Source organism: Microtus ochrogaster, chromosome 2 (assembly GCF_000317375.1).
Source record: "Microtus ochrogaster isolate Prairie Vole_2 chromosome 2, MicOch1.0, whole genome shotgun sequence".
Lineage (NCBI taxonomy): Eukaryota > Metazoa > Chordata > Mammalia > Rodentia > Cricetidae > Microtus > Microtus ochrogaster.
In genome coordinates this window covers 36,329,619-36,345,152 of record NC_022010.1, presented here as the reverse complement: position 1 = coordinate 36,345,152, position 15,534 = coordinate 36,329,619, and the positions used below count along the sequence as shown (strand labels likewise).

Sequence of the window (15,534 nt, the reverse complement as noted above, 5' to 3'; positions counted from 1 at the left end):
TGAATTCCCAACTTCTCTCCCCCATCAAAACCACAATTCTTTCTGATTGCTGAGACCAAAAGTGTGGTTTCATCCTTGTTCCTCTTCTGCTTACACATGGGTCATCTTATCTGGCATAAGATCATGTCAGTTAACATCTGCAACTAGAGTTTTCAGGCACAGACCACCACAGGAAGTTCTCCCTACTTCCCTGAGAGCCTGAGATCCAAATCTCCACCATCTTCTATTTTGTTTTCTAAGGCAATCTCTCAGTGACGTTAGTCTGGTCTTAACTTTACTGTTCTTAGAGCAGACAGATCTATCTTGCTAAAATATAAAGAACAAGATGTCCTTTTGCTTCGATCCTTCCAAGAGGTTTCAGACCTATGAACCTGTAAGCCAGCCCCATTGAAGTGTTTTCCTTTATAAGAGTTGCCGTTGGTGTCACGTCATGGTGTCTCTTCACATCAATAGAAACCCTAACTAAGACACAAGATCTCACTGTCTAGCTCTAGCTGGCCTGAAAATCACTACGTAAAACAGGCTAACCACTACATAGAACAGGTTAACCTCAAATTCACAGATACCATCCCAAGTGCTGGGACTAAAGGCATACACCACCACACCTGCTTCAAACTAGCCTTACGATTTCCAGTTTCTGAATGTTAGGCATTCCCTGCTGTTGGGACTATATAAGATACATATTCTATTTAACAATGAACAAAGGAAGCACTATTACAGCATCCTATAAAGAATTAATTAAGAGCATTTCTTCCCAGTATGTGAGCTTCATGACATATTTCTTTACGTGGCTATTGTATTCCAAACATGGGGCCCTTTGCTCTTCCTTTTGATTTCTTAGGGGTTTTATACTGACTATTATTAAATCTATACAGTCTCTTATCTTATTTAATGCTTCATTCAAAAGTTTTCTTTTTAGAGCAACTGTCCATGGACACTATTTAAAATTACAAGTTCTGTGCTTTACACCATCCCACGTATTTATTTCCTTCTACTGTGTGACATATTCTATAAAATCATTGTGTGTATGTGTGTGTGTGTTTGCATAGGATGTGTGTGCTTGTATATTCATATGTGTGGTGCAGATGCACATGTGACAAAGCATACATGTAAAGGTCAGAGGTAACATCAGCTGTTTATCTATCTTCATCTTTACCTTTTGGGGGAGGTTCATTTGCTAAAATCTATACCAAGCTAACTTATACCTGAGCTTCTAAGAAATCTTTTATCTCTGCTTCTCACATTATTCTAGGAATGCTAGGAGCACAGACATATGTTGCCACATCCAGCCTTCCATGGGTACTGGGGATTTGAACTCAGTTCTTTTTTTTTTTTGTGGTGGTGGTGCACACCTTTATTTTTTTTAATTTATTTATTTTTTAAGGATTTCTGCCTCCTCCCTGCCACCGCCTCCCATTTCCCTCCCCCTCCCCCATCAAGTCCCTCTCCCTCATCAGCTTGAAGAGTAATCAGGGTTCCTTGACCTGTGGAAGTCCAAGAATTCACCAAGGCAGTTTGGATGCTCAACTTACTAAACTTGAACTCAGTTCTTCATGCCTGTGTGGCAAACAGCTTGCCCAATGAATCATTTCTCCAGCCCTCTCTATTATTCCCTCTTCTTTTGATTATTTTTAACTCTTATCACTAAAATGTGCATTTAAGTAGAAGAGGTAACTTGTTCTATTCATTCATGTTTCTGATTTTTGTAAGAGCCCTGAGCACAGAGTAGACATACAATTATGTTGTTGAATGAATGGGTTAATATAAATCTGGACGAATACTATGTAAGATTAAAGAGAAGAAGTTCTATAATTCTCTTTTTGCTGGTAATGTTGGAGAAATGGCATTTAAAGTCCCTGAAAAATGGACATATGCTGGGTGTGGTGGCCAGTACCTTTATTCCCAACACTTAGGAAGCAGAAGCAGGTGGATCTCTGTGAGTTTGAGGTCAGCCTGGCTTACAAAAGGAGTTTCAGGACTAGTTAGGGATGTTACATAGAGAAACCCTGCCTCAAAAAACAAACAAACAAACAAACAAACAAAGAAGAAAAAAATAAAAGAAAATGGACCTAGGAGATGAATAAAGGGTTTTCCCAGACCATAATAGTTTGAACATGCTCACACTGATGCAAAGGCAGTTAATTTATCCTCAATCTTTTAGATGAATTAACTGCTGAGTGTATATATGAACACAGAAGAAAATGTGTTTCTAGCAATAGGCTTATACTAGAGAATGCAAAACACCACATGCAAAGTAAAACAAATCAAAATGAATCAACTATTTGATTTGTTTTGTTGTAGTGATATTTCATTTGTTTTTTAATAAATAAAGTTTGCCTGAAGATCAGAGAGTAAAACAGTCCCACTGGTCAGCCTTACAGACCAGGCAGTAGTGACACACACTTTTAATCCCAGAAACCACACTAATTTGCCATAGAAACCAAGCAGTAGTGGTGCATGTCTTTAATCCCAGTCCTAGAAAGGAATATAAGACAGGAGGAGACAGCTCTCAGACACAGTCTCATTCTGAGATTCCTGGAGGCAGGATCGCCATTTCAGACTGAGGTAGAGGTAAGAACCAGTGGTTGGCTGTTTTGCTTTTCTGACCTTCAGGTTGAACCCCAATTTCTGTCTCTGGGTTTTTATTAACCATGCTACATTTGGTGCCCAACATTTGGAGTATGAACTCACAAAATAAAAGTCACTTGCCTGAGGCTTTTTAGCTGCCGGCACAGGCTAGAGCTAGACTCAAACCCAGCCACCTGGGTTGGGAGAAAAACTAGCGCTTCCCCATCTTAGCTTCCTTTTTTTTGTGGTGGATTTGTGGCAAAATTGGGGAAGAGCTAGATGGTCATTGAGGGAATAAGAAAGCTCCAGACTCAGCACTGGCATGTGAGTGTGGAGAGAGGCTGCAAGACCGTGCCTTGGAAGGAGGTTTATGCCCATAGAGAACAACATGATACAAGGTGTGAAGAATTTACCTCTTCATTTTCTCCTTACCTACACCAACACAGTTCTCTATTTCACACTGCCAGTGCAATCTGGACGTTGAAATAGCAGACAGGTTTAATTATTGTGGCTTCAAGTCATTAGCCTGCGAAGCTCTGTGGTACACTGTAGGTAGAAAGTACTTATCACAGCTCCGTGTCCTGTCTTTCTGAGCTATTTAATAGCAAGATCCCAAGCAGAACATCTGCCGATGAGCCTGGTGCTGGATGCCCTGCTTTGGTTGTGACCGCAGATGAAAAAGAGCAGGATGGACATTTTAATGTGAGGAGGCACCCAGGCCAGGCCTGGCACAGCTGGACGCCTTTTCTTTCTTGTCTGGCCATGGATCATCTGTCCTCGAGTAACATCAAGGGCCAAATTTACTGGTGCTGGCTATGGTATTGGGAGACCCACGATTCCAATATTGGTATTCATTCCACACAGTGATGAACAAAAGCCTGAAGCAGTGCCTTTGATAAAGCACTGCATCTGTAATGAAAGGGAAGTGGAAGAAAGACATAGGCAAGGCTCTTTTATTTTGTCCTCAATGATAATTGTCATGGTATTTAATTCATAGGAATTAGTGGAAAAATCGTATATGCTAGCTACCATGCTAAGTGCTCAAATTAGAGATCCAATATATTATCTTCTCAATGGAACTCAGAAACAGCAGGCAAAGTAGACATTGGGAAGCTTATGTTTCCAAATCAGAAGTATTATGAATTATACATTTGTAAGGTGGAACATCCTACTTGCCTGGGGAAAAATTCACAGACATCAGAGCATTTGTACCAAAGCTGGAGCATTCTAAGAGCTCTTGGATGAGGAAGAATAGATACTCCAACAGTTATGTTAGAAATGTAGATAGACATAATCATGCAAGTATCTGGCATGTTACAGAAATAGAGTCTATACTATTACATACATACCTTACATTCCTGACAGCTTTGGGAAAAGGAGGAAATAAGATTTGCAGTGACATTTTAGGAAGGCAATGACTTTGTAGCGATTGCCCTTTAAGAGTTCCTGTGCAAACCCTTCAGCCATCTGGATTAGGGTCAGCAGGATGAGTCTGCACCTACACAGAAGTCACGTTTGACTACTTTGCTCCACTTCATAGAGCATCATACTTGAATTGCCTTGATGTCAGTCAAGTACCTCTTCAAAGTCTCATAGCAAAGCACTTACGGGGTGGGGGATTTGAACCTAGAGCCCCTAACTCTGAAGATGCTGTTAGTGATACACCATGTCATTTCAAAACCAGGCTCCAACTGTTTTGTGTCATGAAGCACATGGGATATATATATATATATATATATATATATATAGAGAGAGAGAGAGAGAGAGAGAGAGAGGAGTAACACTGTTAAGAAGAGAAAGGTTCTGTATAAACACATTTATAAACCAGAAACCTTAGACCCTGAGATGTAAAATGATGCAGAAAAATTACAGTACCAGTCTTGATCTATGAACCGGCTTCACATAATGCAATGCTCTTTCTGAGCATAGTGGCTTGAGGAGGTGAGAAAAAACAGCTGCTGAGCCTTGCAAGTGAAAAGTCCATTTGGTAAAAAGCAGTAAATGACAGGGAAGGCCTATTTGTGACTCACGTTAGAGACCAATCCTCGCTCCTCTTAAAAGTTTTTCCCGTAGCACTAACAATGACGTGCTAGTGAGTGGCTATATGCAAAGGGGGGGGGGCGGATTGTTTTAGTATCACTCAGTGAACCAGTCAGAATTTAGCATCCAAATGATGGATTCCGCTCTAATCCATCACTTTGAGGAATCATAAGACGGAGATACAGAAAGGAGAAATGACTTGCTTATTAATATATAACCATTTCATTACCAAGTATGATGAAGTTCTGAGTGACATGAAAGAAAACAATTTCATGGTCTTTTTCGTTCTTAGTGACTGATTTTTTTAATGGAATAAGTATTCATTTTTAGTACCTCTATAAGTGAGTCTAGAATAAAAGTTATATTTTAATTTTTGGATTCCAGACAAAGAATTTGGCTTCACAGTCTCTTTCATATCTTTCAAGCCTGTTTCTATAGCTCATGACTCCTGTTTCTTAATTAGGAGATAAGGAAGTGGAAGCTGGGAGGAGAGAGAGAGGTAGAAAGAGAAAGAGAGAGAGAGAGGGAGGGAGAAAGAATTAGAGATTGCAACAGAAAGAAACAGAGACAGAGAGATAGAAAAACAGAGAGACAAGGAGACAGGGAGACACAGAGGAGTCATATAGGACCACAAAGGACAAAACTCTTCTTTGTTTCCCTGATTGGGCTCTTTTCTAACACACAAAACAGTCATCAGTTGAAATATAGTTCCTTGGGGACTGGGTCATAGAGGGCACGCTGGCTTCCTCCTTGCCTACTGTACTCAACGACATATTCTAAGATAAGGTAAGCCTGATGGTGCATCATGAAGTACCCCTAGTTTGGAAGTTCATATAGGATCGAGCAGATATCATGGGAGCTCCCCACCTAGTTCCATGAGACCGTATTTAAAAGTGGGTCCTTGAGCCCCACTGAAGCCTCAGGTAACTACATCTTTGGCCAGTAGTTTGGTTCTCCATTTGTAATGTTGAGCAAGAATCAGACAGTCAAGCCTTTCTCACATTTCTGATCCACAGAGCCATAATGTAATAAGGATTCATTATGTTAGGTTTCTATAGTACAATTTCTCATTAAGAAGCACAAAATACAATTATTGTTCTGCTTCTTACTTTTTAAATATTACTTTTGAGACATTCAGTGCTTAGGGCAATAAAAATTTTGGTTTTCTACTCCCCTACTCTGTTACATAAAAAATTACAGCTGGACAAAGTATTCTAGGAAGCACCCTGATGTTCAGCAGAAAATTTCTCCTGGAGGTCTTCATCTCCTCCAGGAGATGAAGTATTATAATGAAATACTGCTGATAATGATGATGAGGAGGAGATGAGTGTGACTACGTGATGAAGGTGTTGGTGATGATGAGGAAGAGGAGGTGAGTGTGATTATGTGATGAGGAGGAGGAGAAGAAGGAGATGAGTGTGATTGTGTGATTATGTGATGGTGGTGGTGATGGTGGTGATGATGGTGGTGATGGTGTTGAGGAAGAGAAGGAGATGAGTGTGATTATGTGATGATGATGAGGAGGAGGAGATGAATGTGATTATGTGATGGTGATGGTACTGATGATGATGATGAGGAGGAGGTAAGTGTAAGTATGTGATGATGATGGTGGTGGTGATGAGGAGGAGAAAGACAAGGAGATGAGTGTGATTGTGTGATGGTGATGATGATGAAGAGGAGATGAGTGTGATTGTGTGATTATGTGATGGTGGTGGTGATGGTGGTGGTGATGAGGAGGAGGAGGAGGAGATGAGTGTGATGATTATGTGATGGTGGTAATGGCGGTGATGATGACGACAACGACGACAAAACAATGCCACCACCACATGTGTAGTTACAGGTTTCAGAAGTTCACATTTATTGAATAATTTTACCCTTACAACAGTTCAATGAGGTAGATATTATTTCCACTTAACATGAAGAAACAGAATTTGAGAGCAAACATGTGCTATTGAAATGCACATTCACTATAATAATTGGTAACCCAAATCATATGTACTGACTCCAAAGATAATATTTTATATAATATCAAGCTTGAGATGGAAATAACTGTCTAACTTTGTTCTCTAAGCCCTGAGACCCACCCAACACCTTACTCTAGTTGATACCAAAAAGATTTTACAACTTTTTCTTTTATCCTGGTGCTTCAAAGTAGGGAAGTGAGGCTTGATTGTCCTTGCTGTTTTCTGCAGTTTCTTCTTAGACATCATTTAGTGAAATTTGCCACTAACCAAGTGACTGAATTTTATTGTCTTTTCTGCTTCAGGGGACTGATAATATAAAAATAATAAACACTAAGACTATTGTCTTCTTTGGTTATCCATGTTAGAAACTCTATTTACTTTCGCAATTTTATGTTGTTAGTTATTATCCTCTCATTATCTCATAATCCAGAATGCAAACAATATGAAATCAAAGACCTAAAAAGGCTAAAAGATCTCTTTATGCATTGACAAATAATTCACTTTCAGCCTTTGACAATGAGTTTCATGTTTTACCCTTTAAGGAGCAAGAATAATACTATCTGAATATTGGTGTTTTTTTACTCTTTCATTCCATATATACAAGACATTATTACTGAATTTTCATTGACTCTTATTCAAAAATTGTAAAGATCTTTCAAGCTATCATCCTTGAAAATACCAGGTTTCTCAAGCATTTGGGGGAGACTTGGATCTCTGGGGCACCTTGCCAGTATGTGCAATTGGCCTCCAGGACTAAGTTCACTTCTGGCTCAGCATCACTTGCCCTGGCAGCTAAAACACAGTCATTCTGTGACTTAGCTGTCACTCTTGAAAATAAATCAGTGGTTAAATACATGGAAATCAGGAGTTATTTTATTATTCTGTTTTGGAGGTTGTGGTCTCACTATATAACCCAGGTAGACCTGGAATTAACTCTGTAGCACAGACTGGTCTCCAACTCATAATCCTTCTGCTTTCATCTCCTGGGTATTGAGACTGGAGGAATGGTCCACTACACATGGTTTGAAATTGTTTTAAAGCATTGAAATATCAGTCATCCAGGGAAAGATCTGCTAGCAGATGTTGTTCACATACTCATCTTTATACCCATGTATATCTTCCAGAAAGTCATTCTTTACACTTGAGTATTTTTAAATGTTTGACGTACTCAAGGCAAAACTATGTGAACTATTCTTAGAAGGATTTTAGCTAGTGAATAATTTCTCTATGACACCAAGAAGCAAAATTCTTCTTTGTTCAACACTGCAGCTTGTTCTCACGAACCAAGACTTGAAATATTTTTTTGCCAAATTATAGAGAGTTTTTAGTTATTACCAAATAATACTGTATACATTAGAAAAAAAACATGTGAAAATTCAGATACTCAGTGTCAATAGAGCCCAATCAGAACGAGAGAAAATGCAAGGAAAGGAGTCGCAGACTCCATGATACCCATAGGTACTGGTCTCCACTGAGCTCATCTGAGCTTCAGCACCCTCAGTTTGAATTTCCTGTTTAACTCTTTAGATAAATGGATCAATGATGCTTTCTAATGACCATGTTACATGCTCTGCTGTGTTCTAAATGCCTTCAATTCTTCTGAGGCTCCCTCAATTTCCAAAATGAAACGGCTCATTTGCAGACAGTTTGAGCTTCACATTCTTAAGGGTACTAACTAAAGCCAGGAAATGTAACCCAACATGATAACATTCAAATTATAGAGCATGCTTCCTCTTATAAGAAAAACTGCAATTATTGTAATGATGTCTGTCAACAACGTTCAATTAGGGAGCACTTACATACAAGTTTTATTCTTTTCTGTGTGGACTTTCATCTAGATAACTTGGCATACTCAGGTTGGACATGAGAATCAGAGCCTTTTGTTGTTTTATTATATGAAGTAACAGAAAGAAGACTGCCTCATCACCCTATCTAAATATCTCAACCTTATCTCATTTGTAGAAGACAATGCTACGTGTTCATAAAGGTCAATGTAATTTTCCCTTCCTAGTGACTGTAGAACATATTTTGTAGGTTTCTATATGACTGGATCAAGACCTTAGAGATAGTTCTAGTTAATAAAACATAAGGGAAAGAAAATAAGAGGTGTCCGTTTAAGTTCAATTATAGGACAACTGCAAGCTACACATTTCACATGGCAAACACAAAAAAACTGCAAGCACCTATGCTGGACGTTTAGCATCAGCAAAAGTAAGATATGGGATGGGAAGTTATTGAAATCTTAGACCAGCATAGCTTATCTTACTCTAGTCGAGATGATGGCTGGAACACTCTCACCAAGTTCTGAAAAGCAGCGTTAGCTAGTTCATAGGTTATAAACACACTCTACCAACCACTCTATTTGATTGTTTGCTTGTGCTGAGACAATTCCAAGGTCTAAACAGGCCCTTTATTTTCAGCTATTGCCTGCACACACTTTGTTAAAAGGATGATTTGTGGTCCTCCTTGGCTGGAGAAAATCAGAGCCTACAAGGGTAAAAGAGAGGTAAAAATTAATGGTTCTTAAACAATCTGTGCATCAGAATCCCCTGAGAAATTTCAGTGATGCTTTGCCCCGCCTTAGCGACACTTTGCCTAGCCTTTGTGACACTCACAGAGTTCATTGGTTTGCAGCAGCAGGATATGCGCATTTCCACGTGAGTACAAATGGTTCCGCTATAAGTGCGTCAAAGACTGGAGCTTGTCAAGATTAGGGCAATTGGTTCTTTCTCACAATCTGAACTACACTATAGGACATATGAAAAGTGGTAGAGTATTGTAGGCAATAGTTTTCCACGAGAGACTCATGGGGTACCTACCTTATTCAAATTACCAAAGGCACACTCGGAAAAGGCAGACATATAAACTGTGTGCCCCAACTTAGGAAAACACCACTGTAGTGAAGGAGCTGATTTTATGTCTTCAGTGTGGAGGTGTTCCCCAAGGGACTCCCAGAGACACAACAGTTTGCAAACATTACTTCTTTATTTACCTTGTGGCATGTTGTAATAATTAGTTCAAGTTATTTCTAGCCTGGAATCATAGTTTATCCAACCACTTCAAATCATCTATCTGGAAGGAAATGTATTATTACTGGAGGTCTTAGTAGTTGTAAGAAGAGGAACTCATAATGTGTATCACAGCTTTAAAAAACTTAAATTCTGGTTTTAATGTGAACAGGTAATACACTTTTATAGTTACTTTGGGGGAAATTTAAAAGCATGATTTTAAAGTCCAGAGGACAGTAATTCTAGTTTTTAATGTTACTATATATGAAAACAAAGTTCTATAAAATCATAATACAACAAGTTTAGATGATCCACTAGATACTTGCTATAACACAACACTGTGTAGATCTTTCTTGTAACGGATAGTCTTGGTTGTTGACTTGAATACATGCAACATCAACTAAAACCCCAGCAGCTTGTCATGCTAGTGATGGATTTTCTTGGTGCTATCTATCGTTTGGCATGGAAAGACCCACAATAAGTCTGGGCCACACCTTCTGCTGGCAGTCTACGTAAAATTCCTTTGAAGAAGCAAGTATTTGTTTTTTACCTGCTTGAATTCACTCTTACTGGCAAAATCATCCATGCTGTTGCTGACACCCCTCCCCCTTCATTGGTAGTATAATCCATTTCTTTATGTTACAGTGTAGACTAAGGACCAGTAGTTCTTTAAAATTTTATGAAGCCAGCACCAGTTCATCCAGTCTTGTGGACTGAATAACTATCAAATTCTTGGCCTTTCCGTTGGGAGACAGACATTGCTTGACTACCCGGACCAGAGCCTATAAGCTACTCTAATAGACCTGCTCCCCTTCCACACTCACGCACACACACATACAAACACTCCATTCTATTTATTCTGTTCCTATAGAAAACTCTAATGTGCCTGTTTTTTTTTTTTATATTGTGATATACATGGTCATGATAAAATAGTTCCACGTAGGAGGCTTGGAAAAAAAATTTTCCCATGTACCCACCAGGGTTGGTTTGAGAACTGGCCCTGGAATGTATGTTAGAAGCTGAGATTAGGGTGCTAACTCTCTGAACACCCTTGGGAAAGCCACTTACCCTGAATACAGTTTCTTGTTCTATGTTGAATTAGGACAAATTTACAAAAATAAAAAGGAAATGTTGCATACTAATTAAGCTTGTAGAATGTCATTTAAAGTTCAACACATCCAGTAAGATTCATAATATTACTTCTGTTTTGGCTACCAGAACACCAAGGCTCAGAGAGATCAAAGCCTGAGAGAAAAGAGATAAGGAAGATGGCACTTGACTTTAAAATCATGCTCCTAAATAGAAATGATATTTCTTACATAATGACATGTCCACCTAATCAATAATTATACCATTTCAAAGATAGATAGTCATGGTCCATAAGTAAAATTTCTTTTTATTTACATTAAAATACATGACACTGACTATCACACTATTGTGGCATGACAGATAAAAGAATAATGCTAATTTCTGAGTCTTTCCTCATAAACTTAAAATATAGGTCATTGTCTTTCAGACTCTTAGATAGCCAAATGCCTCAAAATATGACTTTATGTTGTGAACTATGTGCTTATATCTTTAAAAAAAATCACTGTAAAAATTTAGCTTTGAGAGTACCAAAATTACACAGCTGTTTAACAGAACTTGTATTTCACATTCATTTTTCTGCCTTTAGTTCTTTATTTTATTTTATTTTGTTTCCCAAGAAAATGATTCTGCAGGACCTAGAGACATCAATCTGACACCTCCCAGGCGACTTTCTGTTTGCTGACTAGCTTTTATAGGGTCAGAAGGTGCTGTTGCAGGCTACTGGAGGAAAAAGATCTCAACTGTCTTACTCAACACTGAACACTGCAGGACACAATACCAACCTTCCAAGAAAGTCACGTTCACTGCTGCAACAGTGGCATTATGTTTATGGAGTAACCAACTACTTTCTGATTGGATTTGAGGCCTGCTACATGCCAGGCATTTAATACATGCCTGGTATTTAAAATATGGTCAAACTCCATGGTTAGGGAGATGCATAGGCCTTACCTTGGGTGGAACTTTCTATGCTGTAAAATGGTTGCATTATCAATTAGATTGCCTTCAAAATAGTTATATTTATAACCATAGACTTATGCTGGTCAAAAAGCTTGTTATTTTTGCAGTGCAGATACTCATAACTCATCAGTGTAATAATAAATGACCGTGATTACCCAACCTTAGAAAGGGCAACTTTACCAATCACCCGGCCAAGGCTTAAGGAACACTGTGGAAGAGGAGGCAGAAAAAGTTATAAAGGCTGTAAAATAGAAAGGACTGTTGTGAAATGCTTTGTTCTAGACATGAGATGTCTGTTGGACTTGCAAACTCAAAGCAGCTGTGGCTTTCTACACAAGCCAACCACACTCTAACATGAATGGCAGCGGAGCTGTTGTGCCAGCAATGTTTAGGGACAATCACACTTTTTGGGTCAGTGGTACCTGTGCTTCAGCTGCTGGCCCTACATCTATACCCATATTGGTAGCTGGGCTTAGTGTGCAATTCTTTTTCTAAGACTTGAAGTTGGAAAAGGGACTTGCTATCAGTATTAAGGGAGGGTTTGCAAAAAGGACTAGTGGTGACTATGATCATCTTTCATTGTATACAGGCATGAATTTTTCTTTTCTTCATTTACTTATATTTCTAATACTTATTTACTTTTATTTTGTGTGCTAACTCTGTGTATGTGCAGCACATGTTCAGGAGTCCTCAGAAGTCAATAGTCATTGAATCCCCTGGAATTTTGGGTGCAAACAGTTATGAGTCACCATGTAGGTGCTGTGAACCAAGTCTGGGTTCCTCTGTAAAGAGCAGTCATCTCTCAACCGCTGATCCAGTCTCTAGCTTCATGGATGAAATTTGCAAGGAGTACTTTTAAGAATGTTTAAATTATTGTGCATAAGTGACAAAAGTGATTTTTTAAATTTTCCAAAGGTATTTTACAGTGTGTATGTTAATAAGAAATAAGATTATTTCCTCCCCTCATAGAATTTGAAGTCATGTATATTACCCATTTTCTGGCAGCTAAGTTGAGGCATTTGAACATCTCTTTAGAAAATGATGCAACCTGAGATGAGACCTTAGGAGGTGCCGAGTCTTGTCTGCTGAGTATCACATCTGGGCAGATCTTCCAGAGTGATTAGTGTTTTCGACAGGGCTAATTCTTGTTTCAACAGATAAAATGCAGGCTTCTCACTTGGGCTTTATCTGTCTACCATTCCCATTGTGTTTGGCTGAGAGGCTGTCTCTGGACCAAGCACACTAGCAGCAAGAGGCTGCTACACTGAAGGTGTCTGCTCACATTGAATATTGTCTGCTGCTGTTTTTTATTTACTTCTGTTCAGAAGCAGCAGATTTTGTGCTTGCAACACTCTTGTAGTAAACATGGAGCATACCGAGCAGCAAGAAGATACACTGATTCTCAGCTGTCTCCTGGGCTGGAGGATTTATTGTATCAATCCTATTATGAAGGCCAGATGTTTTCAGCGTGGAGAGGGAATACACACTTTCCAGATGTTCTCATAGCCAACTTGCACTTCCGAGGCTACAGTTGCCAATGGCGCTCACACCCCTATTTCAGCATACATTCTTTGGCTGAATATGTTTGCCCAGAAATCATATACTAGTGACCCTCAGGATAAATATATCTCACAGATGAAGGTTTTTGTGTTGTTTGCTTGTTTGTCTGGTCTGTTTTGTTTTGTTTAGTTTTACTCTTTGGCTTTATTTTTGTAGATTTAAGCCAGGATATAATTGCAAGGATGCATTCCAATATTAATGTGTGGGACCTCATAAAGGAAACTGGACAATCTGCCTTACAGAGTCTAATTCAGAGGAAACAAGCAGAGCTGAGTGAGCACTCATATGTTCGCCAGTTGTCTGCAAGCTCAAGGGATGCTGGTAGGACCCCTACTTGAAAGTAATTTGCCAAGAGCCTTTTATAGTGATTAGAATGTTTGCAGAAAAGTCGGACACTCTGAACCTGCATTCCATCCTGCTGCTGTTGGGTGGAGTCATTGGGAGTTAAACCTACATCTTTCCTCTTTCTTCCTTTTCTCTTACCTTCTGCCCCTGGGAGGGAGGCACATGACCTCAACATCCCTTTTCAAAATACTGAAGAAAGGGTGTAGGCACCAAACCCTACTTACGGTTCCATTCCGATACTAAACTTTTCTGCTTTGGTCCAAACAAAGTAAGATCCTTACTTAAGCTCTGCTTCTCATAGTCTGCCAACTCAATGTCTTTGGTCCTTTCATAGATACACACCAGAAAAAGTAAAGAAAACAAAACAACAAAATGACCTCTTACATTTTCTACCTAATCCAAATCTCAATTTCTTGAGTTGGAATATTCTTTAGATTTGAATATAAAAGTCGGAAAATGCAAAATGAGGAGAGGGCATTAGAAATCTGTTAGTACAAAAGACATGGCATAAAAAATATACCTTTATTAAGACTGACAACATTAGGAAGTTCCGAGCACACTATTTACAGGGAGGCAATAGGAGGCATAAATTTCTCTGAGAAAGTTTGATCCTGGGGGGAGGGGGAGGGCAAAATGTGCTGTAGGTTTGCTGCTGAGCGCTGCCCTACAGTATCCACCAGCACCTGCTCCTTCTCAAGTCCCTCCCTTGGGTACACACACCCTGTGAATGTCAAAGTCCTGTTCCCTTTGGTACATACACCCTGTGTCAAAAAGCCCTGCTCCCTTGGGTACACACACCTTGTGAGTGTCAAAGCCCTGTTCTCTTGGGTACACACACCTTGTGAGTGTCAAAGCCCTGTTCTCTTGGGTACACACACCCTCTGTCAAAGCCCAAGTATACTTTACCGACCCACGTCATAAGGAAACCCCAGTTCTGAGCTACTTTTAAACCGCTGGGCAAGATCAGACGCTAGGCAACTTTTACATACTGACCTTCTAGGGCCCGAGAAGAGTGTGCTCTTCCGAGGCCATTAGAGGCAATAACTGCATTCAGGTGCTTCCGGTCTTTTGTCTCCTAGAAACAAATAGTTTTTAGAAATCAATAAAGGGGACACAAATCTGATAGTCTATTAGATGATAAAAATGTCAATTATTCCCAAATGTTTGCGACCCAGGGAGAGTTGGTAGAAATAGCAGCCGCCACCCTCCACATAAAGTGATTACAGGATATAAAAGTCATTGTTATTGGATAAATCTGTAAACTGGTGCCGTGCAAGAGCTGAGATCTGGGGAGCTGGCTCGGGTCTGGTGTCATTTTGTATCCACTGATTTTCCGACTCTTGGAGAGCAGGCTTACAGAGGTGTGTTTCCCACTGGGGTTGGGTATGCATCTCTGCCCGGCTCTTGCTTTCTCCTTCACAGTAGGTGACACAGCAGCGACAGGCTGCAGAGGGCTTCCCTCGGTGCTTGGACATGATGCCCTGGGCTGGCGCTACTCCAGGCACCCGCTCTAAGCTCCGGAGTTCTGGGGGTTCTTTCAAACGACTTCTCCTCTGAACGTGATCCAGACTGGTGTCAGACTGAGAAGAGCAGCTCTCATTCCAGCCTGAGCTGGCGCTCAGACTTCTCAGCGGAAGAGCCAAGCGCAAGGCCTTCCAGAACTTGGAGCCAGAATGTTTGGACTTCTCTCCCTTCCAGCTCACAAAAGACACAGATTCCTTCAGCTGCAGGATGCCTGGGTGGGGATGCTCGAGGGGACGGTACTCCACCACAATGAGCTTGGTGGCAATGGAGTTCTGGCACATGACGCCCAGCTTAAACTCCAGCATGCTGATGCTCTTTTCTGTCACATAGTCGGGGCTCAGGACAACAATCATCCTTCGACTCCGCTGAATGAAATCAAACACGGCTTCCACCGTATCTACAGGGAAATGGAAAGATAGCATAGCATCTGGTAATGATGTCTCCATACCCAGCTGGTCACTGTCTGGTCCGCAAACGAC

At 40.0% G+C, this 15,534-nt stretch overlaps 1 protein-coding gene across 4 annotated transcripts in view; it reads right to left on the bottom strand.

Moving 5' to 3' along the window:
* Positions 1 to 6,456: 6,456 nt before the first annotated feature.
* Il1rap (interleukin 1 receptor accessory protein) overlaps positions 6,457 to 15,534 on the bottom strand; it is a 148,935-nt gene continuing 139,857 nt past the window's right edge. The window contains exons 11-12 of one of the 4 annotated variants that reach the window (XR_003378064.1): positions 14,410 to 15,452; positions 6,457 to 14,369 (exon numbers count right to left, since the gene is read on the bottom strand). Coding sequence is in view for 2 of the 4 variants with exons in the window: in XM_013351694.2 (XP_013207148.1) it covers positions 14,752 to 15,452 (701 nt within the window). In the remaining 2 variants the exon portion in view is untranslated. Of the gene's footprint in view, positions 15,453 to 15,534 lie in introns of all 4 variants that reach the window. The other 3 variants (XR_003378065.1, XM_013351696.2, XM_013351694.2) reach the window with 3 other exon arrangements.